This window comes from Heptranchias perlo, chromosome 1 (genome assembly GCF_035084215.1).
Source record: "Heptranchias perlo isolate sHepPer1 chromosome 1, sHepPer1.hap1, whole genome shotgun sequence".
In the NCBI taxonomy this organism is placed as follows: Eukaryota; Metazoa; Chordata; class Chondrichthyes; order Hexanchiformes; family Hexanchidae; genus Heptranchias; species Heptranchias perlo.
The window spans coordinates 161350520-161376634 of record NC_090325.1 but is presented as its reverse complement, the minus strand read 5'-3'; the positions used below and the strand labels follow the sequence as shown (position 1 = coordinate 161376634).

Genomic DNA, 26115 nt, shown 5'->3' with positions numbered 1-26115 from the left:
CCGATTGTATCTTTGGAGAAACACACTCCTCTTATGCATAAAACCTCAGTAAGGTCTGTGCTGCATGTATATTCTAGGGGTAATATCTGTTGGGCTGCACCCTTCTTAAATACCGCCTGACTCTCCGTTGCTCCTTCCTATGCTAGTCCTCTTCCTCCTCCATGATAACTGTATGCTTATAGTTAATGCCATGCCTGCTCCTGAGAAGCCCTGGGGGTGACGGTGGGGGCTTGTAATCTGGGGGCTTATATCTGAAAATCTGACTGTCAGAAGCGGTGAGAAACAAGTCCAGGGGGTGAATTTTCTCGGGAAATTGCAGGTGCGTTGGGGGCGGGGTGGCTCCGAAAATCGGGGAACTCCTGATCGGGTTCAGAACCAGGCTCAAAGCCGCAGACTTCCGGGTTCCCCACTGACGCGTCTGGGTGTGCACGTGCCTCCCGAATGCGGAAGTCCCACCAGCAATTAAAGTTAGCGGGATGTTGAACGACTTAATCTTCTCCACTTTGAGGTAGGGATGCGATTTTGAAGCATTCTCAGCGTGTTTCCCGTGCTGTGGGAAACACTCCATGTTGCAACAGACGTGTTTCAGCCAGCAGCCAGTTGCATATTCAAAAGCTTCTTTGACAGATGGGGAGATAAGGTCACTTATTGCAGCAGGGTACTCAGTTCTTTCAGACAAAGTTTAGGCTGCAAGATCTTTGTGTTTTCACTGAAAATTCTTACTTTCCACTCAAAATTCTTCGGTTCAAACATATTTAACTACATTGCGGACCCCCTCAAACTCACACTGTCAGGATGGGGGAGCGTCATGGCTGCATTCACCATTACATCCGAGGATGAGCAACATCACCAGCCTCGCCAGGCATGGCGTCCACCTCCACCACTTGGAGTGTGGCACCTCCACAAGAGCACAGAGGGCAACAACAGAGAAAGCGACCTCGCAGGAGGCACTACCCTCGCAACAGGGTCTACAGATCGAGGCTCAGAGTGGATCTCTCTGAGGAGCAGTGCATACGGAGGCTGAGAGGCAGTTGCCAGGTAGTCACAGACACCTGCAGCCTCCTTCATGCCGAGCTGCTCCTGGCTGGGCCGAGCAACATCTCCTTACCTGTCGCTGTCAAAGTCACCACTGCCCTCAACCTCTTTGCCTCCGGAACATTCCAGGGTGCCACCGGCGACATCGCCGGGGTCTCTCAGTTGCCTGCACACAAGTGCATAAGGTAGGTCACCGATGGCTTGTTTCGCAGGGCCTCACAGCACGTCAACTTCCCCATGGACAACCTCATCCAGACGGAGAGGGCAGTGGGATTCCATTCTGTGGCTGGCTTCCCACGGGTGCAGGGTGCAATCGATTGCACCCATATAGCAATCCGAGCACCTCCACACGAGCCAGGACTGTTCATCAATAGGAAGGGGTATCACTCCATCAACACTCAGTTCGTTTGTGACCACTGCAAAAGATTCCTTCACATGTGCGCCAGATTCCCTGGCAGCTGCCATGATTCCTTCATCCTCAGTGAATCCAATATCCCGCCCCTCTTCCACGCACCGAACACCCTTAAGGGCTGGCTCCTCGGGAACAAGGGGTACCCCCTGCACACGTGGCTCATGACACCTCTGAAGAACCCCATCACCGAGCAACAGCGTCGATGTAACAACAGCCACATCGCCAACAGGTCTACAATTAAGCATGCTGTAGGGTTGCGCAAGATGTGATTTAGGTGCCTTGGTCGTTCTGGGGGAGCGCTTCAATACGCACCGGACAGAGTGGGACGCATTATAGTCGTGTGTTGTGCACAACATGGCACAACAGAGAGGGGTGCCGCTTGAGGAGGCCCCATCCACATCTGCCATCCACATTGAGGAAGAGGAGGTGGAGGAGGTGGAGGAGGAGGAACCCATGGGCAGAGCAGCGGCTCACCTGGCTGCTCGTGAGGCCAGGGAGTCACTGATATGTGAACGGCTCTCCTAACATCATAAAGTGTGAAGAGTCCAGTCCTCACACCACCTGGATAGAGCAGCGTCCACACCAGCAACACCCCCACCCCTCCCTGCACAAAGCAGTCCTGCAACTATACATACACCCACTGTAAAGGGACCCAATGGGTGGCATCAAGTGTCACCGTTCATGGTGAACCTCATGAAAGGGCCCTTTCACAAAAGCCAGTCAAGAATGGCCAAGATGTGGCAGCAGTGGTGACAATCATAATATTTAATGTGATTTCAACAAAAAGCTAATATAAATGAAAAACATGACCAACCGTAAAACACCCTTGTGCATCCCCTTCGTGCTTACAAAACCTTCGCCTTTCTCTTCCGACTACTTCTATGTGGTGCATCCCCTGTGGCTGCAGCAGAGGTAGTGGCAGGTTGCTCTAGTTCATCCCCTGACTGCTTAAATGCTTTGTGCCTACGCCCTCTGGGTTTTGGTGCCTATGACGGTCCCTCCAACGACTGCTTCACCTGCACCCGTGCAGGGGCAGACTCGGCCACCTGGAGAGGAGGCAGCACTGTGGGTAATGGTTGAGAGGGGGGGCAACGGCTGAGACGTGGGAGCGCTTTGAGTGGCGTCCCCACCTCCACGTCCCCTTTCGCCACCATCCCTCCCCTGGGCCCAGCCCATATCACTCCTAGCACTCTGCTGGACAACAGTTTGGAGGACATGTGTGAAACCTTGTAAGGCCAGTGCTAGTGTATCTGCCTGCCTGTTCAAAGCGGCAGAACGTTGTTCACTGCGAGTCCGAACGGCCATTGTCAGGGCCTGAATGGACTGATTTGTGAGCCGTGCTTGAAGCTCAATGGAGTCTAGCCTTCTCTCCATCGCAGACATTCCCGCAATAACACGTGACAGTATCTCAGAGAGTTGCTCATGTCCCTATGACACTATCTCAGAGATTCCCTCACGTCCCTGTGACACTATCTCAGAGAGTTGCTCACATCCCTGTGACAGTATCTCAGAGATGCCCTCCCTCACCTGTGCCACCATTTCACTCATGCAGGAGTTGGACTCCTCCATCCTCTGTGCTATTATGGAGAGTGCGCGTGGCACCTGTTCCAGCACCTCACAAATGTGCTGCTGTCCCTCGATCATTCTCCTTTTAAAGGATGGGCCCCAGGCTTCAGCATTTGCGTCCAGCTGAGCACAGCCTGGAGAGGAGTGTGCCCATCGACGCAGACTCTCCACAGCTGCCCCTGCCACCTGTGTCTGCTCGTGCTCACATGTGTGTGGTAATTCACCAGGTGCCAACCCAACTAACTGAGGACTAGGACCGAACGAGGTGTGAGTATCTGTGCTGGTGGATGGCTCGCTAAGATGTGATGGTACACCCTCAGAGGCCAGCAGTCCTCTGAGGAATCGCCCTCTGCCAACACAGCGATTGCTGAAGCCTATGTAAGAGAACAGAAGGCAATATTAAGCATCATCACAGATGTGTCATGTTGCGATGAGCATACTGAGGCGCTGAAGATGGCAAGGCATGTTAACATCAATTCATATTGTATGTGATGAATGTTAAAGTTATGTCATCAGATGTTTGTTGGTTGCCAGTCTCGGCGTCCCCGACAGACAGGCACTCGAGGGTTCGGCTGAGCTCCAGCACCTCCTGCTCCACCTCTGTGAGGACGACAATTTGTTCTGGCCCCACTCTGGTCCTCACCCTCTCCCATGCATTCTGAGCTCTCTATAAGGGGAGAAAGTACATACGCATGAGTGAGTGATGGTGATGTGGCCAACCGATGAATGCATTGGTTTGGCTGACCGTGAAAGAGATGCATCAGAGGGTGAGTATGAGACAGAGCCATGACATTGTATGAGGATTGGGTTGAGAGGTAGTGGTGGGGTGACTAATGGTGAGATGAGGAAGTGCTGAGGAAGTGCAGCTAAGTTGAGGATGTCCCTTAAGTGGGTGTGAGAAGTGAAGTGATAGAATAGTGTTGGCAATGCAGAAGGAGTTGTGGGGTGGGGGCGGTGATGTGGAAGACGGAATGTAGGAGAATGAGTAAGTGTACTCACTTTGGCTGACCTAGTTAGTTCATTGAAGGGCTTCCTGCACTGGATCAAGGTGCGGGATATATTGCTGCTGCTGATGATCTCCTCTGCCACCTCGAACCAGGTCTTCTTGGTGCCAGAGGCAGGCCACTTCCTCCCGTCCGCCGGATAAAACACATCCCTCCTCCTCCTCACCCAATCCAGTAGCACTGGAGTGAGGCATCATTGAATCTTGGAGCAGCCTTGCCCCTGTGCTGCTCCATTGTGGTGTGTGGGTATTTTCCCCAGGAACAGCCATTGGAAGACTGCCCCTTTAAATAGAGCCCCTCCACCTGGCAGCCTGTGATGCAAGTGCGCAGTCCGCCCACTGCTCAGCTTTTGGACGGCAAACCCGGAAGCCACGTTAAGTGGCACCAATTGACTCATGATGGTGTGCAAAACGGACATTTTTTATTGGGTGGGTTACCCACGCGCAACAGCTGCACCTTATAAATCTCAATGTAAGTTCCCCAAGTGCATTTCCAGCGTAAAAGCAGGAAACTTGGAGCTGCAACACCATTGGTCCGCATGATAATATCTGTCAATGAGGGCACTTGGGATTCAGCGGGTGGATCACAGGAAGGGTCAAAAAGTGTGAAGGAGCTCAGATTTACTGGTGTAAAATGGGTGGGAACAGCTTCTGCCAGATTTTCCTGCTAGAAAAATGTTTCTGTGCCATTTCTACACCGCTAATATGTCACTCCTACTCTCTTTGGGATGAATCTTAAACCAATGGACGTAAAAGATGAGATTTCCAGGTACCCTGGCCAATATTCATCAACACCTTCAAAACATATTGGCCTAGATTTTGCTGTCAAAATAACAGTGAGGTTAATGGCGCTCGCCGTTATTTATGCACAAATGGTACAGCAACTTCAGGCGAGGGGCAGATGCGTGGTTAAACGCAAAGATCCAAAAGTTGCCGTCCAAGTTTCGCCGCTCCGCTATTAGCTTCGCGAAAACGGATTCTCGCTGTCTGAATGGCATGAAGTTGCTGTATTTGCGAGATAGATACGAACTAAACTCGCTGCAGAAAGTTAGGGCTGGTCTGAAGTGACGCAAGGAGCTTGTCTTGGAGCAATTTAAGGTCCGCAAATATTTAATTCAGCCTTGATTCAGACAAAGGGAGCTTTTTAACTGTCAGAGATTCTTCTAAAGATATGCTAAATGTTAATCTCTCTCTAGCACTGAAAATTAACTATTGCGAGTGTGGGTTCTCATTCTCATGTTTTAATTGTTGGAGATTTTTAAAATGTAAAATTTTAAATTTAATTTTTTTTAACTTTTCCTTTCTGTGTTTTTCTCTCTCTCTTAATCAATTCTTTCTTTCCCTCTCTCTATTTCTCTTTCTGTACCCGATTTGACATTGAATTCACCTATTCTCATTTACACTTCCTTCTCAGTCCTTGTGCTGTTAATTTCACAATCCTTCAATCTGATTGATGTGGAGATGCCGGTGATGGACTGGGGTGGACAAATGTAAGGAATCTTACAACACCAGGTCATAGTCCAACAATTTTATTTGAAAATCACAAGCTTTCGGAGGCTTTCTCCTTCTGCAGAGAGAGAGAGAGAGAAGTATCCGAAAGGAAGAGAGAGAGAGAGAGAGAGAGAGAATGATCAGTTGTATTAAAAACAGATAACTCTTTTTTCGCTGGTTGACAACGGGCAGTTGGAAAGATTATCTGTAATCACCAGGCATTGTTCTCTGACTATATATGCGGTACCTTCCATGGAATCCCACACTCACCTGACGAAGGAGAAAGCCTCCGAAAGCTTGTGATTTTCAAATAAAATTGTTGGACTATAACCTGATGTTGTAAGATTCCTTACTTCAATCTGATTGGTTAAGGAGATACACAGTTGCTTGCCCTGTTCACTCAGATCCCAGATGCCCTGTTTCCCTTGTTGCGACATTATCAGCTTGCACTTTCAGCGATTGTCTATTCCCCCAACTATCTAATCCCCTATAACGACTGTATTTCTTTTGCCCCGTGCAGCCAAGTCTCCCATGGTGCCGTGGATTTGCTCCTGACTGCATTCCTCCAAGGTGCTACCCAAAATATTTTAAAACCTAAACATGCAAGGGCAAGTCTAACTAACAGCAGACGCTGTTAGATGCCCTGCTACAGTAAATTATGTCCCATAAGCTGGTGATTCATTTGATTTGCTGTTTGAGGTACTTTGCTGTGTGTAAATTGGCTGTCACATTTGCCTACAAAACAACTGTGACTGCATTTCAAAAGTAATTAGTTGGCTGTGAAATGCTTTGGGACTTCCTGAGGATGGGAAAGGCTACTTTTTTCTAATAATTGACAGTAACTATTCTCAAGTCACTATTCTCAAAATATCAAAACAACAAAGAAACTTCTCTTCTACTAACCTTGAACATTAAAATTAACTCTTTAAAAATAGTTTGTTTACTTTTTGTGTGGCTATCCATTACATTCTGTTTAGCCCTGTATTTCTGCTGCCTTCAAATTGACCAGCAATTGAGTCATGATTTAGCCCAAATTCCCAGGAAGAATTTCTACAATAAAGGGCCAGGTGTTTTTTCAACTCAGAGCTTTAAGTGTGTTTTCGTGCACAGAATGGGCACCACGTTTGGAGCAATCGCTCGATCACATGGCTGTAAAGAAGGCTCTAAATTTGCCCCCTTCATTAACTTAACTAAAATAGGCGAGCTACCAGTGCGCTGTTCATTGGCAGCTCGCCTAAGCGGGGGCGTCAATTTTGCACGCTGCTGACACCATTTAAAGGCAGCCTGCACCTCTTAAAGTGGGGGGGGGTGTACTTTGGCTGCAGGCAACTGTCACTGAAGATTCTGGACAATGGCAGGCTAGCAGAATCTGCAAGGATCCTCCGGTTTTCTGGAGGTTTTGGTGGAGGAGGTTGGGCAGGCGGCAGGAAGATAACCAGGCAAGCTGCCCAGCACAAGTGGGTAGAGGTGGCAGAGCGTATGAGTACCTGAAGTATCGCCCCTAGAACATGGCTGCAATGCAGGAGAAAGTTCAATGACTTCACGAGGATAGCTATGAACTCCTAACTCATATCTCTTATTCGTCTCTGCTTAGCCTCGCAGTACCTGTTGCCCCAGCACTTACAACCCTTCTCCTCTGGCTTACAAAGCCTGAAGGAGAGTTTGGATAGGGTCTTCGAGAGCCTCTGAGCATGCCTCCACTCTGTTCTCGCTCAGAGCAGCGATAGTGTTGAGGATCTGTCCCCCAAAAGTAGCATTAGCTCCATGGGAGTCTCTCAGGATGGCAGCACACCTGCTCCCTCACTAGCCTCTCAACCAGTGCCCTTGTTGGTTCCAGACAGCCAGCTGGGCCAGACTATACCCGCCCAGGCCGAGTCCCAGCAGTCTGCATCTGGGTCCTCAACAGCTAGAGCTCCTCGAGATCGCCCATCATGGCCATCTTAAGTGCTTTCAATAGAAGTTCAGCCGCCTTCCAACTCCCAAGCTGTAGCCACTGAGGAACCACCTCATTTACAGCACTATAATAGGTAAATGAGTGCACAAGATAGGCACTAGGGCTTTGCACAAGGGTGATCTGTAGATATGTAGCAGTCACGTTAACATTTGTCAAGTCAAGAATGGAGTCTGTTGGAAGTAAAAATTGTCTGTTGGCCTTCATAATCTTAATGCTGTAACAGGAATGCCCAAGAAGTTGTACTGTTAGAGGGTATTGTTATGGTGGGTGTCAGGACTGGGTCAAATGGAAGGAGGGAGTGTTGGTGCTCAGTGCAGGGGAGGAATTGTTCAGGAGAATCTCTCTTCAATAATTTGCTTCCTTGCAGCTCTGGCAGCTCGCTGTACTGAAGCGCCGTTCTCTTTTTCTGCATCGTCTAGCTTCTCATCCCCTTCTTCATCTTCCTGTTCCACTTCTTCCTCTTCAGACACCTCCAAGCAACTTTCCTTTGAATAACTTAATTGTGGAGCAGCAAACAATAACAAATCTTGAGACACGCTCTGCATTCTACTGAAGGACTCTCCTGAAATGTCCTGATATCCAGAACCATTGTTTCAAGTTGCCAGTCAGAATCCTTGTTGCCGCATGGCTTTCATTATAAAAATTGTCACTGCTCCCTGTCCCGCGATTCCCCACCTCCGAGCTCCAGGCCCTGCCAACGATCACTCCCCTGGCTGCCGATACTGACCCCAACTCCCTGATCACTCCCCCCCAGACCCCAATGCTGACCCCAACCCTGACCCCCGATCACTTCCCCCTGGCACCTGATACTGTAGAGCTATGTAACCCCTGGAGAAATGAAATAAAGCACCATTTATGCAGTTCTTCCAGGAGTTCTGTGGCTCTCCCACTGAAGTTAAATTACGAGGAGAGATTACACAAACTAGGATTGTATATAGGTTGGAATTTAGAAGATTAAGGAGTAATTTGATCAAAGTTTTCAGGATATTAAGGGTAACTGATAGGGTAAATAGAAAGAAACTATTTCTGTTGGTTAGGGAGTCTAGGACTCGGGGACATAGCTAAAAATTAGAACCAAGACTTTCAGGAGTGAAGTTAGGAAGCACTTCTACATGTAAAGGGTGGCAGAAGTTTGGAACTCTCTTTTGCAAATGGCAGTTGATGCTAGCTCAATTGTTAATTTTAAATCTGAGATTGATAGATTATTGTTAACCAAAACTATTAAGGGATATGGGGCTAACATGGAGTTAGGTCACAGATCAGCCATCATCTCATTGAATGGTGTAACAGGTTTGTGGGGTTAAATGGTCTACTCCTGTTCCTATGTTAGAGCAGAAGATCGGAAGAGCCAATGGAGCTTGGCAAGGATGGGGTTGGAGGGTGATAGGAAATGGGATTTTGTGTGGAATAGGGTGCAGGCGGCGGAGCTCAGGATGAGTTGAAGTTTATGTACGGTGGAGCTTCGGAGGTCAGTAAGGAGGGCAGTGGAAATGTCAAGTCTGGAGGTGTCAAAGGCATGGATGGAAGTTTCACCAGCAGGAGGGTGTGAGGTAGGAATGGAGATGGATGATGTGTAAGAGGTGAAAGATGTCCATTTTGTTGATAGAGTTGAAGCCAGGTTTGAAGCTTACATAGAAACATAGAAAATAGGAGCAAGAGTAGGCCATTTGGCCCTTCGGGCCTGCTCCACCATTCAAAATGATCATGGCTGATCGTCTAGCTCAGTACCCTGTTCCCGCTTTTTCCCCATATCCCTTGATCCCTTTAGCATTAAGAAATATATCTATCTCCTTCTTGAATATATTTAATGACTTGGCCTCCACTGCCTTCTGTGGTAGAGAATTCCACAGGTTCACCACCCTCTGAGTGAAGAAATTTCTCCTCATCTCGGTTCTAAATGGCATACCCCGTATCCTGAGACTGTGACCCCTGGTTATGGACTCTCCAGCCATCAGGAACGTCCTCCCTGCATTTAGTCTGTCTAGTCCTGTTAGAATTTTATATATTTCGGTGAGATCACCTCTCATTCTTCTAAACTCTAGGGAATATAGGCCTAGTTGACCCAATCTCTCCTCATACATCAGTCCTGCCATCCCAGGCTTCAGTCTGATAAACCTTCGTTGCACTCTCTCCATGGCAAGGACATCCTTCCTCGGATAAGGAGACCAAAACTGCACACAATACTCCAGATGTGGTCTCACCAAGGCCTCGTACAACTGCTGTGAGACATCCCTGCTCCTGTACTCAAATCCTCTTGCAATGAAGGCCAACATACCAATGAAGCTTAGCTCAGGGTCAAGGAGGACACAGGTTGCTCACTGTTGGGAGAGTTTGAGTGGGCTTCCAAAGAGGGGGCTAGAATTGGGGGCTAGAGTTTCTGATATGGCTGAACAGGATAGCTTTAGTCTCACCAGTATTGAGCTGTACAAAACTCTGGCTCATCCACAGCTTGATGTCAGACAGGTAATACTTTATTCATTTAAACAGAATACTCATTTATCATTTAAGTGGGCTTCACTGTATCTGGATATTGCTTGCTGATCACAAAAATGTAGGGGGCAGTGCCTGCTGGCTAGCAGACACCTAATGGCACACCCACTGGTCTGTAGAGGCCTGGAGAGCAAGAGAAGGAAAGGCTAAAAATGTAGTTATTGGGAAATGGGGAAGATCCAGAAGGATTACAATATTTTTGTATGAATAACTAACAACATTGCAGCATACTTCCTGCAGCTTTGTAGTAAGATAATGTTGTGTAGAAAATTGTATGTAACAGGTTGTTTCTTTGTTTTTCACAAGATGGATTACTTCAGATTTGTCCTCCTGACAGTCCTTGCCTCATTCATAGAGGATTCACTTGCTATCTCCTGTGTAGTGGATCAATTCAGTGTGAAGAATGGATTTGACCACAAAAGGGTACTTTGTTCTGTTTGTCTTTCTTCTAAGTCTCAGCAGCCAAGAAAATAATACATTCATATTGATTTCTGCTATTTTTTTCTGATGACAAAGAAAAGAAAGATTGCACATTTTAAGGCCTAGAAATTGGGTTGCATAGCACCCGTTTCTCAGCCGCTACGTGGCCTCCAAAGTGCCCAAAATGGGGGTTAGGAAGCTTGTACACTTCCAACAGGATGTCTGCCATTCGCCATATTGGTTAAGGACAAACAAGAGGCGTCCTTTACCCATGCCTGAAGCAGGCGTTAGGCCTTTTGTGTATGCAATTAAGGGGCTTAAAGCCTGCTTCAGGCCCCCGCTGCAACATTGGTTTGCCCTGAGGCAGCCAGTGTCAGCACTTGCTACTTCAGGGAAAACCAACCCTAACGATTGCCTGTAAAGCATCATCCCAATCACTGTCGCTCCCGGCCCGAGATTCATGACTCCCAATCTTCAGATTCTGGCTCTGACCTATGATCTTTCTCCTCCCCCATCCCAAGGTCCCCGATCCTGACCTCCAGACTCGTGGACCGCCGCTGGCTGACGCTACCTCCCACCCCCCGCCAATGATTGTTCCCCTCAAGACCCGCGATTCCCCCTCCCGAGCCCCGTGATTACCCCTGAGGTCCACAATCCCCCCTGAGACCCGCGATTACCCCCACCCACCTGGCCACCGATCACTTACCTGTGGGCTGCTGTGACGCTACCAGTGGTCTGAACTTCCATTACTTACCTGCAGGCCTCCTCCCACAGCACCGTTGATATGTGAATGAGGGCGCAAGGCCCAATATCCAGGGGTCTTCGGACCCTACCATTTATAGATCTCAAATTTCTAGGCCATTAGTGTTTAAATGTGCTTATTCTACATACAGAATGCAAATAATTTATGTTTTAGATTTGTAATTTATATAATTGAAAATAATGTAACTGTGAATCTAGGTACAGTCGTTGAAAAAAGTATTTGGTACTGGTGAGCTTTTGCAGAAGTGGAAGCAAACATAGTACTTATATTTAAGAAGAATGAGTCTGAGTCAGGCAACTGCAGCCCACTGTTATCACTTGGTGCGTTATATCCAGGGCTTCAGAAATGTCCAACCGATCAGATGACGACTGCCAAAAGTAATCACTACAATCATTAGGGTGATATAAAGTGTTGAACATAATACAGAAACAATGGCTTGCATAAAAATAAACCATTCCAAATGTAACTTCAGATTTCAAATGGGCGTTGGCATCAGCCTAAAACTCTAGTCTGTAATTGTAATTGTCTGTAATTGGGAGGGGGAGGGGGAGGGAGGGTTGGGGGAGGGTAAATAGCTGCTTTTAGCTGTTCACATAGTTTCTCTGGGGGTTCCAACAATCTCCCACTGGAGCAGCTCCACTGGAAATCAAGACACAGGTGTGTAAACTAAATTAAAGCCTGGTGGAATAGATTCAGTGGAGAAAAAATGTATACAACTCCTGATTAACTTAGCTTTAAATTATTTTTTGTAAACACACTTCAATAAGTTGGTACATAACTACAGTTTCTACATTCCATTGACTGCAGTATTCTGGAAAGTGGTATGCTCTGGCAAAGAAAGACCCTGAGGGGCTCTTCCTTCAGGACAACATCTCAGCCGAATACTCTGTGGATGAGGAAGGAACCATGACAGCTTCTTCAAAGGGAAGAGTGAAACTTTTTGGGTGAGTCCCAATTTAGTGTCATTTGACATTGACTCCAGTTAGATTCTTGTCTGTTCCAAAATAATGTTCTTTTTATTTTCTCGATTTGGACGTCACTCTTTTAGGATTCTGTCAACTAGCCACAACTTAGACATAGGAACAGGAGTAGGTCATCAACCCCTCGAACTTGTTCCACCATTCAATTAGATCATGGCTGATCTGTATCTTAACTCCATCTACCCGCCTTGGTTCCATAACCCTTTATACCCTTGCTTAACAAAAATCTATTGATCTCAGTTTTGACATTTTCAATTGACCTAACCTCAACAGCTTTTTGGGAGAGTTTCAGATTTTCACTGCCCTTTGTGTGAAGAAGTGCTTTCTGACATCACCCCTGAACCGCTAGCTATAATTTTAAGGTTATGCCCCCTTGTTATGGACTCTCCCACCAGAGGAAATAGTTTCTCTCTACCTACCCTAACAAATACTTTAATCATCTTAAACACTTCAATTAGATCACCCCTTAATCTTCTATATTCAAGGAAATACAAGCCTAGTCCATGCAACCTGTCCTCATAATTTAACCCTTTTAGCCCTGGTATCATTCTGGTGAATCTGTGCTGCACCTCCTCCAAGGCCAATATATCCTTCCTGAGGTGTGTTTCCCAGCACTGAATGCAGTACTCCAGATGGGGTATAACCAGAGCTCTGTAACATAACCTCCACCCTTTGTATTCCAGCCCTCTTGAGATAAAGGCCAACATTAAAATTTGCCTTTTAAATTATTTTTTGTACCTATCCACTAGCTTTTAGTGATTTCTGTACTTAGGCCCCTAAATCTCTCTGCTCATCCACAGTTCGCAACTTCTCACTATTTAGAAAACACCCTGATCTATCTTTCTTAGATACAAAGTGGATGACCTCACACTTTTCCCCATTGAACTCCATCTGCCACAGTTTTGCCCACTCACTTAATCTATCAATGTCCCATCGCAATTTTCTGCTCCTATCTACACTATTTACTGTGCCACTTAACAGTGTCATCAGCAAACTTACATATACGGCTCTCTATTCCTTCATCCAAGTAATTTATAAATGTAATGAAAAGCTGTGACACCACTGGAAAGATCCTGCCAATTTGAGTACATACCCATTATGCCTACTCTCTGTCTCCTACCTCCTGACCAATTCCCTATCCAAGCCAATAGGTTGCCTCCAATTCCATGCGCTCTCATTTTTGTTAACAGTCTCTTATGTGGAACCTTGTCGAATGCCTTTTGGACGTCCACATAAATAATATCCATAGACCATATTATCTACCCCACATTAGTTGCCTCCTCAAAAAAATTCAACAAAGTTCGTTAGACATGACTTACCCTTTACAAATCCATGCTGGCTCTCTCTGATCAGCTCATATTTGTCCAAATGCTCAGTCACTCTGTCCCTAATAACAGATTCTAGTAAATTCCTCACAATTGGCATTAGAACATGAGTTGGAACATGATCAAATTTAATAGAAAAAAGAGCTTTTAATTTCTTTTCTAATATTAAATGGAATTCACCTATCTAGGGTAAATTATATTCTCCATGTGTTCTTTTTTAACTATTTGTACATAAATTCTGATTAGTTATAGTTTTCTAGTTCTAGCATACATTAATCAGTATAGTTTGACATTTTAACAACTAGAATAATTTTGGAATTTGAGTAATCTAAGCATGCATTATTTAAGTTGTCATGCTGTAATGATGCCTAAATGTTGTAAGATACTGCTAAATATTTAGCAAGTCATAGGGGAAGCATATAAAACCATATCCATCAACGTAATCTAGTACTTCTCCCATGATGTAAGAGAAAAAAATCTTTTTTCTAATACTCAGATCTGAGCTTTGTAACTGTTGTTTCCAACATCAACTAAGTGTTTGAGCATTTGCTGGTAGGTTCTGGGTGATCTGTGCAGATATGACAGCTCAGTATAATGTACCTGATCCTCACATCCCAGGAAAAATGGAGATGGCTTACAAGGGACTTGCAAGCTACCTGTCCAATGGAGGTGAGTGCTTTGTAGCATTTATAGATTTTCATATATGTAGTTTTACAATGACTGTTATCTAGCTGAAGTTTAATAATCAATTAAACCTAATGCATTCAATTTCTCACTGCTTCGTTCTCTTTGATTAATGGTTTTTTATAGCTATGCTTTGCTGGATGATTTGTAACAATCTCCTTCCACCAGCATCTGCAGGATTGAAAAGTAGTAGAGGCCTTGTAGCAAATCCAGGCTTAGAAATTGGGCCGTAAAGTGGCCTAGTAAGTCCCCAATGTGGCAGGCAGGAAGCGCGGTGACACTTCCAACCAGAAGTCAGTTACCGCCATTCTGATATGGGAGGTAACGCTGGTGGCAGAATTCTAAGTGAAAACCAGTATATGTAAATTAGGGTCCAGCGTTTTTGCAGGATCCATTTTCCATTTTGGACTAGCCCAATGCTTCACTCGCCACGTGCTGACCTCACACAGGACAACGTGGCGCTAACAGTAGGAAGGACCCCTCGCCAGTGCTATTTAAAGGGATCATGCAGTAGTTACAGGTTTGTGGCTGGTTTATTTTTTCTGGCTAGTGCCTAACTTCTAGGTTTTTTTGGTGTGTTTTATCACTCTTGAAAGTTCACTTTTTCTGTACAGAGACCGATTTTGCTGCTTTTTCGCTGTTGTTGCTCTTTGTCTCACAAATAGTCTGGTTGCAGACATGGGTGGTCTGGTAGAGCTACCCTTGGGAATACAGGATGAGGGGGAGCAGCAAGGAAGACATCTCAGAGCAGGACAAGCTGCCACAAGAGACTATTATAAAGGATATGATAACTGAACACTTGGAAGGCATTAACGGAATTGGACAAAGTCAGCATGGGTTTATGAAAGGGAAATCATGCTTAACAAATCTACTGGAGTTTTTTGAGGAGGTAACTAGTAGAATAGACAGGGGAGAACCAGTGGATGTGGTGTATTGGATTTTCAGAAGGTTTTTGTTAAAGTCCCACACAAGAGGTTAGTGTGCAAAGTTAAAGCACATGGGATTGGGGGGAATATACTGGCATGGATTGAGAATTAGTTGACAGACAGGAAACAGAGAGTAGGAATAAACAGGTCTTTTTCCGGGTGGCAGGCAGCGACTAGTGGGGTACCGCAGGGATCAGTGCTTGGGCCCCAGCTATTCACAATATATATCAATGATTTGGATGAGGGAACGGAATGTAACATTTCCAAGTTTGCAGACGACACAAAGCTGGGGTGGAATGTGAGCTGTGAGGAGGATGCAAAGAGGCTGCAATGTGATTTAGACAAGTTGGGTGAGTGGGCAAGAACATGGCAGATGCAGTATAACGTGGATAAATGTGAAGTTATCCACTTTGGTTGTAAAAACAGAAAGGCAGATTATTATCTGAATGGTGATAGATTGGGAAAAGGGGAGGTGCAACGAGACCTAGGTGTCCTTGTACACCAGTCGCTGAAAGTGAGCATTCAGGTACAGCAAGCAGTTAGGAAGGCAAATGGTATGTTGGCCTTCATTGCAAGAGGATTTGAGTACAGGAACAGGGATGTTTTACTGCAGTTATACAGGGCTTTGGTGAGACCACATCTGGAGTATTGTGTGCAGTTTTGGTCTCCTTATCTGAGGAAGGATGTCCGTGCCATGGAGGGAGTGCAACAAAGGTCTACCAGACTGATTCCTGGGATGGCAGGACTGACGTATGAGGAGAGATTGGGTCGACTAGGCCTATATTCACTAGAGTTTAGAAGAATGAGAGGTGATCTCATCGAAACATATAAAATTCTAACAGGACGAGACAGACTAGATGCAGGGAAGATGTACCCGATGGCTGGGGAGTCCATAACCAGGGGTCACAGTCTCAGGATACGGGGTATGCCATTTAGAATCATAGAATCATAGAATCATAGAAGTTACAACATGGAAACAGGCCCTTCGGCCCAACATGTCCATGTCGCCCAGTTTATACCACTAAGCTAGTCCCAATTGCCTGCACTTGGCCCATATCCCTCTATACCCATCTTACCCATGGAACTGTCCAAATGCTTTTTAAAAGACAAAATTGTACCCGCCTCTACTACTGCCTCTGGCAGCTCATTCCAGACACTCACCACCCTTTGAGTGAAAAAACTGCCCCTCTGGACCCTTTTGTATCTCTCCCCTCTCACCTTAAATCTATGCCCCCTCGTTATAGACTCCCCTACCTTTGGGAAAAGATTTTGACTATCGACCTTATCTATGCCCCTCATTATTTTATAGACTTCTATAAGATCACCCCTTAACCTCCTACTCTCCAGGGAAAAAAGTCCCAGTCTGTCTAACCTCTCCCTGTAAGTCAAACCATCAAGTCCCGGTAGCATCCTAGTAAATCTTTTCTGCACTCTTTCTAGTTTAATAATATCCTTTCTATAATAGGGTGACCAGAACTGTACACAGTACTCCAAGTGTGGCCTCACCAATGCCCTGTACAACTTTAACAAGACATCCCAACTCCTGCATTCAATGTTCTGACCAATGAAACCAAGCATGCCGAATGCCTTCTTCACCACCCTATCCACCTGTGACTCCACTTTCAAGGAGCTATGAATCTGTACTCCTAGATCTCTTTGTTCTATAACTCTCCCCAACGCCCTACCATTAACGGAGTAGGTCCTGGCCCGATTCGATCTACCAAAATGCATCACCTCACATTTATCTAAATTAAACTCCATCTGCCATTCATCGGCCCACTGGCCCAATTTATCAAGGTCCCGTTGCAATCCTAGATAACCTTCTTCACTGTCCACAATGCCACCAATCTTGGTGTCATCTGCAAACTTACTAACCATGCCTCCTAAATTCTCATCCAAATCATTAATATAAATAACAAATAACAGCGGACCCAGCACCGATCCCTGAGGCACACCGCTGGACACAGGCATCCAGTTTGAAAAACAACCCTCTACAACCACCCTCTGTCTTCTGTCGTCAAGCCAATTTTGTATCCAATTGGCTACCTCACCTTGGATCCCATGAGATTTAACCTTATGTAACAACCTACCATGCGGTACCTTGTCAAATGCTTTGCTGAAGTCCATGTAGACCACGTCTACTGCACAGCCCTCATCTATCTTCTTGGTTACCCCTTCAAAAAACTCAATCAAATTCGTGAGACATGATTTTCCTCTCACAAAACCATGCTGACTGTTCCTAATTAGTCCCTGCCTCTCCAAATGCCTGTAGATCCTGTCCCTCAGAATACCCTCTAACAACTTACCCACTACAGATGTCAGGCTCACTGGTCTGTAGTTCCCAGGCTTTTCCCTGCCGCCCTTCTTAAACAAAGGCACAACATTTGCTACCCTCCAATCTTCAGGCACCTCACCTGTAGCGGTGGATGATTCAAATATCTCTGCTAGGGGACCCGCAATTTCCTCCCTAACCTCCCATAACGTCCTGGGATACATTTCATCAGGTCCTGGAGATTTATCTACCTTGATGCGCGTTAAGACTTCCAGCACCTCCCTCTCTGTAATATGTACACTCCTCAAGACATCACTATTTATTTCCCCAAGTTCCCTAACATCCATGCCTTTCTCAACCGTAAATACCGATGTGAAATATTCATTCAGGATCTCACCCATCTCTTGTGGTTCCGCACATGGATGACCTTGTTGATCCTTAAGAGGCCCTACTCTCTCCCTAGTTATTCCTTTGCCCTTTATGTATTTGTAGAAGCTCTTTGGATTCTCCTTTGCCTTATCTGCCAAAGCAATCTCATATCCGCTTTTTGCCCTCCTGATTTCTCTCTTAACTCTACTCCGGCAATCTCTATACTCTTCAAGGGATCCACTTGATCCCAGCTGCCTATGCATGTCATATGCCTCCTTCTTCTTTTTGACTAGTGCCTCAATCTCCCGAGTCATCCAAGGTTCCCTACTTCTACCAGCCTTGCCCTTCACTTTATAAGGAATGTGCTTACCCTGAACCCTGGTTAACACACTTTTGAAAGCCTCCCACTTACCAGACGTCCCTTTGCCTGCCAACAGACTCTCCCACAGAAGGCAGTGGAGGCCAAGTCATTAAATATATTCAAGAAGGAGATAGATATATTTCTTAATGCTAAAGGGATCAAGGGATATGGGGAAAAAGCAGGAACAGGGTACTGAGTTAGACAATCAGCCATGATCATTTTGAAAGGCAGAGCAGGCCCGAAGGGCCGAATGGCCTACTCTTGCTCCGATTTTCTATGATTCTATGATTCTAAGAGGGAGGAGCGCACTCAACAGGAGGCCTTATTCACAGCAGGTATTCAGGGAGAACTTCTCCTACTTTAACTTTACTGAGGAGCAATGTCTCAGTTGCCTTCATTTCACCAAGGAGGCTGTCACCGAGCTATGTCACCTGTTACAGCCACAACCCCAACCTCAAACCAGGGCATGGACAACACTGCCCGTGGCTACCGTTGCCCTCAACTTTTACGCCACAGGCTCTTTTCACGCTGCAACAGTTGACATTCGCAACATCTCACAGTTCGCAGTACATCACTGTATTAGGAAGGTCACTGGATCTCTCTACAACAGGACAAACACCTATATCTCCTTCCCCATTGACAGAGAGAAGCACGATGAGAGAGCACGAGGTTTGGCACTCATGGCAGGCTTCCCCATGATGCTAGGTGCCATTGACTGTACGCACATTGCCTTACGTGCTCCACATCAGCACACTGGCATCTTTGTCAATCAAAAGGGATCCCACTCCCTCAACGTACAACTGGTTTGTAACCATAGGCAGGTCTGTGCGCGCTATCCCAGCAGCATTCATGACTGTTTTATCCTGCACCGGTTCTCTGTGCCACCTTTATTCCAACCAGGCCGCCAAGTTACAAGTTGCCTATTGGGTGACAAGGGTTATCCCCTCCGGACAAAGCTCATGACGCCAGTCAGGAACCCACACACAGCTGCAGAGCATGCCTACAATGAGAGCCATGCTGCCACAAGGAACTTCATTGAGCAAACAATTGGCATGCTCGAGCAACGCTTCTGCTGCCTGGATCATTCAGGAGGAGCTTTACAGTTCACCTCTGAGCAGGTATCCAGATTTGTCCTCATCTGCTGCATGCTCCATAACTTCAGCATCATGAGGGACCAGCACTTACCACCTGGCAATCAACAAGTGCAGGAGGAGGAGCAGGAAGAGAAGGAGGAGGAGAAGCAGCAATCACCAGAGCACCTACCTGCCCGAGCTCAGAGTGACAAGTTAATCGAGGAGCGCTTCAACTTAATCAGCCCCCCCCATTCCCCATTCACCACCAGTCCCACAATCCTTACTGCTCTTCTTACTATCACCATCTTTTTGCCTTCCTTCACTCCAAACATATTGGTCTTGCCCTCACTTCACTACAAAGACAAATACCAAACTAAATTCAAAAACAAATATATCAAACAAATCATGTCAGCATTGACAAAAAAAATACTAATCACCCTTGTGTGCTCATTGTCCTGGTGCACTTACTTGGTGAATCTCTAATGGCTACAGCTTGGGAGGTAGAAGGCTGGTGAGCTTCCATTGAAGAGACTTCAGATGGACTTGGAGGACGACCTCAAGCAGGTCTGGCATGGGCTGCAGCAGTCTGGTCTGGCTGGCTGAGCGGCACCTGTGCGGGCAGGTGGGGGAGCAAGCCTGCTGTCACCCTGAGAGAGGACAGCTAATGTCTCTCCCATGGAGCCATAGTCACTCTTGGAGAACAGAGTGCTGTAGTGATGTGTCGACCTGGAAGCCCCTTTCAATAGTAGCCCCCCAAGCCAAGATTGCAGCCGTCTGTGCTTTCATGCCAGCAGTGTTCGCTGCCATAATAGTCCTACGAGTTTCCACGGCAGCAATATGTGCTGCCATAGTTCCATCTGAGCTTCCATGGCATGAGACGGAAGCTGTCAGATTTGTCATAAGACGTTCCATCCTGGTGGATTCCACTGCGTTGCTGATGGAGCTGGCCACTCGGTCGGTCCACGTTGGACAGAATGATCTACATGCTCTGCACAAAGCCTTGATACAAGTTGGAGTTGGACTCTTCCATGCTCTGTGATGTTATGCGCAAGCTCTTTGGAAGGCTGCAAATTCGCCTAGCATTTCCTGGTGTATGCTCAACAGACTTCGTCGGAAGCCTGGGTCCTTGAAGTCAGCCTCTGAGTCCTCTGCATCAGAATTAGTATGTAATCTTGGCCTCCGGTGAGCTGGCACTTGTGGCATCCTTTCCCCCTGCACTAGCTGCTGTGCACTTGTGCTTGGTGAATCACCACATGCAGATCCCTCCTCTAACCTAGCCTCTAAAGTCTGTGTGGTATCAATATCTGAGCTGGTGCTTGCATGAGTCACATGAAGTGATGGTGCACCTGCTGGAAGGCTGGGCTCCTCTTCCTTGAATGGCTGAGTGGCGTCGACATTCTCGATAGCTGAAATGAATGAGAGGGACAAGGCATGTGGTGTGAGGGAGAGCATAGAGAGTGGGTGTTGAAAGCATATGCAACTTGTGATGCAGAGTGTGTGGGGTGAGGGAGAAGTCAGAATATACAAAGATTGGGTATAAAGAAACCTTGCGCGGCGTCTCCTTCAGCGTAGCCAGTGGCCACGGCCTCCACCCTTCGCATTATTTCCAGGATGCTCTCTTCAAGGGGGGAGTATGTGTGCAGACGGGCTCTTCCTCCTCCAGTGGCAGCCTTTTGCTTTGTATTATTTGCGACCTTCTCGTGCAAGAAAGAGTGAAGCGCATTATTCAGAGTCTTGTGAGGTATTTGGAGAATGTGGCTGTCAATATGTGAGAAGTGAGATGTGAGTAAGTGAAGTTTCTAATAGTGTGAGCATGAGGAGAAGGATTTTTAGTGACTTGCGGTGCAGCATAATGGGATAGGGCAGTGTTGAGATTGCTGTCAGTGCTGTAATTAATGAGGGGCAGCTGTGATGAGAAATTATTTTAGCAGTCTTCTTACCTTGACAACTCTAGTTAGATCATTGATTTTTTTTCTGGCGCTGCTGCCAGGTACTTGTGACAATGTTCCCAGCATTGACATCCACCTCTAAATTCCTCCCACTGCCTTCTGAGTAAATGCCTGGAGGACTTCCTGCCTCCTGAGAGAGAAAGGATGCCTCTCCTCCTCTCCACTGCCTGCACCAAGACCTCCAGTGCAGCATCAGTGAACCTTGGTGCCCTATATTTCTCTCCTTCAGCCATTTCTTCCAGAACTTGCAGTACTCCAGATTTTGCAGCCAGAATGCACTTCCCCATAAAGAGGTGCTGGCTGCCTTTAGGTAGCATCCTAATCTCCCGATATTGCACCCCCCGATAAGCGGGCAAAACCATGTGCAAGGGCTTCAACCTGAAAGGTTAAATCTGTTTCTTTCTCCACAGATGTTGCCTGACCTGCTGATTGTGGGCAGCATTTTCTGTTCCCTTCAGCAGTATGGTGGAGGACAGGCAGATAAGGCAGGAACACTGTTTGGCTCTTTCATTGCTCCCTCAAATTACTTCACTGCATGTCTTACCAATATTTTTATTGCACTTAGACAGAATTATGAATACTCACGTGCCATCTGTGTCCAGAGGGCAGCAGGGCATGGCACCAAGCCAAGGAAATAGAACACACAACTTCACTGATCCAGACCTCCCATCCTTCCAAGGGAAGGTTAATGGAAGGAAGAACAGACTCCTGGGGATGGGTGCTACCATGTCATCTAGAATTATCTTGTGCCACCTGGAGGGAGATAGCACTAGCACCGACTGCCAGCTCCCTCACTCCCAACACTGCAGAACAATGCTACAAGAATTGGGGGTATAGTTAATACTGAGGAAGACTACAACAAAATACAAGAAGACATTAATAAACTTGCAGAATGGGTGTGTAATTGGCAAATGAATTTCAATATAGATAAGTACGAGGTGATGCATTTTGGTAGGAAGAATAAGGAGGCCACGTATTGTTTGGATAATAAGAGTCTAAATGGGGTAGAGGAGCAAAGGGATCTAGGAGTACAGATACACAAATCACTAAAAGTAGCAACACAGGTTAATAAGGCCATAAAAAAAGCAAACAAAGCACTGGGGTTCATTTCTAGAGGGATAGAATTGAAAAGCAGAGAAGTTATGTTAGACTTGGATAGAACCTTGGTTAGACTGTGCATAGTTCTGATCTCCATATTATAAAAAGGATATAGAGGCATTAGAGAAGGTGCAAAAAAGATTCACAAAGATGATACCAGAACTGAGAGGCTATACTTATCAGGAAAGACTGAACAGGCTGGGGTTCTTTTCTCTAAAAAAGAGAAGGCTAAGGGGTGACCTGACAAAGAACTTTAAGATAATGAAGGGGTTTGATAGGGTAGATGTAGAGAAGTTGTTTCCAATTTGGGGGGGAAACCAAAACTAGGGGCCATAAATATAAGATAGTCGCTAATAAATCCAATAGAGAATTCAGGAGAAACTTCTTTAACCAGAGAGTGGTTAGAATGTGGAACTCGCTATCACAAGGAGTAGATGAGGTGACTAGCATAGATGCATTTAAGTGGAAGCTAGATAAACACATGAGGGAGAAAGGAATAGAAGAATATATTGATAGGGTTAGATGAAATAGGGTGAGTGGAGGCTCGTGTGGAGCATAAACACCAGCATGAACCAGTTGGGCTGAATGGCCTGTTTCTGTGCTGTAGACTCGATGTAAATTGTAAATTGGATAGCTCTTTCTAAGAGCCAGCACAGGCACGATGGGCCGAATGGGCACATTCTGTGCTGTATGACTCTATGGGTACGATTTTAAAAGAAAAGTGCGGGTGCATTGGAGGCAGGGGGGCAAAGAAAATCAGGTTTTTGAGGAGCGGGCAGAAATCCCGACTCCAACACACCTAAGAACATGCACGACCCAGAGCCATCTGGGTGCACGCGCCGTTCCCGAACCCAGAAGTCCCGCTGGCAATTAAAGCCGGCGAGACAATATTTAAAGCAGTAATTCAACGACTTAAAGTATTTGCAATGTACATAAATCTAATTAAGAATGAAGGCAAGTGATTTCAACGCTGCCTCAACTTGTTCCCCGTGCTGTGTGAAGCATGCCATGGGAAAGTAGTCGGGTTTCAGCCGGCAGCCATTTGATCATTTAAATCCCTGTTTGACAGATGGGGATAAAAGGTGAGTTATTGCAGCAGGGCACTCAGTTCTCTCAGACAAACTTTTGGCTGGGAGATCTTTGTGTTTAGACTGAAAATTCTTGGTTTCCACTCAGAATTGTTCTGTTTACACATATTTAACAACTTTCCGGTCTCCCTCAAACTGACACCATCTGGATGGGGGGGCGCGATGGCTGCATTCACCAGTACATCCGAGGACAAGCAACATCACCATCCTCGCCAGGCACGGCGTGCACTTCCGCCACTTGGAGCTCCACAACACAGTGCTGCGCCACAGGCACCTGCACAAGAGCAGAGATGGGAACAACAGAGGGAGCGACGTCGCAGGAGGCACTACCCTTGTCAGAGACCGAGGCTGAGCTTCCTGGACCTCTCTGAGGAGCAGAGCATACGGAGGCTCAGAGTGAGTCACCAGGTGGTCGCAGTCATCTGCAGCCTCCTTCATGCCCAGCTGCTCCCGGCTGGGCCTGGCAGCATCTCATTACCCGTCGCTGTTAAAGTGACCACTGCCCTCAACTTCTTTGCCTCTGGATCATTCCAGGGTGCCACTGGTGACATCGCCGGGGTCTCTCAGTCGTCTGCATTCAAGTGCATAAGGCAGGTCACCGATGGCTTGTTTCGTAAAGCCTCACAATACGTCAGCTTCCCCAAGGACGATCTAAGCCAAACGGAGAGGGCAGTGGGATTCCACTCTGTGGCTGGCTTCCCACAGGTACAGGGGGCAATCGATTGCATCCATATAGCAATCCGAGCACCTCCACATGAGCCAGGACTGTTACATCAACAGAAAGGGTTATTACTTGATCAACGCTCAGATCGTTTGTGAACACCACAAAAGATTTCTTCACGGGTGAGCCAGATTCCCTGGCAGCTGCCACGATTCATTCATTCTGAGGGAATCCAACATTCCGGACCTCTTCCATGCATCGAACAGTCTTAAGGGCTGGCTCCTCGGGGACAAGAGATACCCCCTGGCTCATGACACCTCTGAGGAATCCCATCAGCGTCGATACAAGGACCATCGCCACCAGATTGGTCACTGAGCATGCAATAGGAATGGTGAAGTTGCGATTTTGGTGCCTCGTTTGTTCTGGGGAGGGCGACAATACACACCAGTGAGAGTGGGTTGCATTATAGTAGTGTGTTGTGTCCTGCACAACATGGCGCAACAGAGAGGGGTACCGGTTGATGAGGCCCCATCCCCTCATCCACCATCCACATCTGCCATCTACATTGTGGAGGAGCAGCAGCAGCAGCAGCAGCAGCAGGAGCAGGAGGAGGAAGAGGAGGAGGAGGAGGAGAAGGAGAAGGAGGAGGAGGATGAGCCCATCGGCAGAGCAGCGGCTCTCTTGGCTGCTCGTGAGGCTAGAGAGTCACTCATATGTGAACGCTTCTCATAAGATCACAAAGTGAGAATGGTCCAGTCCTCACACCACCTTGAAAGACCAGCGCCAACACAAGCGCCCCACCCCCACCTGTGCAGAAAGCAGTCATGCAACTACACATACACCCATTGGGTGGCATCAAGTCTCGCCTTTCATGATGAAGGACATGAAAGGGCACTATCACAAAAGGCAGTCAAGAATGGGCACGACGTGGCAGTTGTAGTGAGAATGATAACATTTAATGTGACTTTATCAAAAACCAAATATAAATGATAAACATGACAGTCTGTCAAACACCCTTGTGCATACCCTTCCTGCTCACTAAACCATAGCACTTCTCTTCCTCTGACTTCCACATGGTGCATCCCCTGTGGCTGCAGCAGAGGTAGTGACAGGTTACTCATGTCCATGCCTGAACTGCTTAGATGCCTGTGAGCCCGTGAGGGCCCTGCCATAGACTGCTCCACCTGCACCAGTGCAGGGGCGGACTCGGCCACCTGGAGAGGAGGCAGCATTGCAGATACTGGTTGAGAGCGGGGCTAACAGGTGAGAAGTGGGAGTCCTTTGTGTGGCGTCCCCACTTCCATGTCCCCTTTCACCATCATCCCTCTCCTGGACCAGGCCAACATCACTCCTACCTGCTGGAGAAGAGTTTGGAGGACATTTATGATGCCTTGGAAGACCAGTTATAAAATTTCTGTCTGCCTGTTTAAGGCTGCAGAATGTTTTTTTTTCATTTGTTCATGGGATGTGGGCGTCGCTGGCGAAGCCAGCATTTATTTCCCATCCCTAATTGCCTTTGAGAAGGTGGTGGTGAGCTGCCTTCTTGAACCGCTGCAGTCCGTGTGGTGAAGGTTCTCCCACAGTGCTGTTAGGAAGGGAGTTCCAGGATTTTGACCCAGCGGCGATGAAGGAACGGCGATATATTTCCAAGTCGGGATGGTGTGTGACTTGGAGGGGAATGTACAGGTGGTGTTGTTCCCATGTGCCTGCTGCCCTTGTCCTTCTAGGTAGTAGAGGGCGCCGGTCTGGGGGTGCTGTCGAAGAAGCCTTGGCGAGTTGCTGCAGTGCATCCTGTGGATAGTGCACACTGCAGCCACAGAAGGGAGTGAATGTTTTGGGTGGTGGATGGGGTGCCAATCAAGCGGGCTGTTTTGTCCTGGATGGTGTCGAGCTTCTTGAGTGTTTTTGGAGCTGCACTCATCCAGGCAAGTGGAGAGTATTCCATCACACCCCTAACTTGTGCCTTGTAGATGGTGGAAAGGCTTTGGGGAGTCAGGAGGTGAGTCACTCGCCCCAGAATACCCAGCCTCTGACCTGCTCTTGTAGCCACAGTATTTATATGGCTGGTCCAGTTAGGTTTCCGGTCAATGGTGACCCCCAGGATGTTGATGGTGGGGGATTCGGCGATGGTAATGCCGTTGAATGTCAAGGGGAGGTGGTTAGACTCTCTCTTGTTGGAGACGGTCATTGCCTGC

General features: G+C 47.0%; 1 protein-coding gene across 2 annotated transcripts in view; it reads left to right on the top strand.

The window, feature by feature from the left end:
* Positions 1–26115, top strand: part of rbp4l (retinol binding protein 4, like) — a 138754-nt gene that overhangs the window by 72360 nt on the left and 40279 nt on the right. For both annotated transcript variants that reach the window (XM_067993028.1, XM_067993036.1), the window contains exons 2-4: positions 10258–10374; positions 11942–12078; positions 13996–14108. In XM_067993028.1, coding sequence (XP_067849129.1) covers positions 10258–10374; positions 11942–12078; positions 13996–14108 — 367 coding nt within the window. The remainder of the gene's footprint in view (positions 1–10257; positions 10375–11941; positions 12079–13995; positions 14109–26115) is intronic.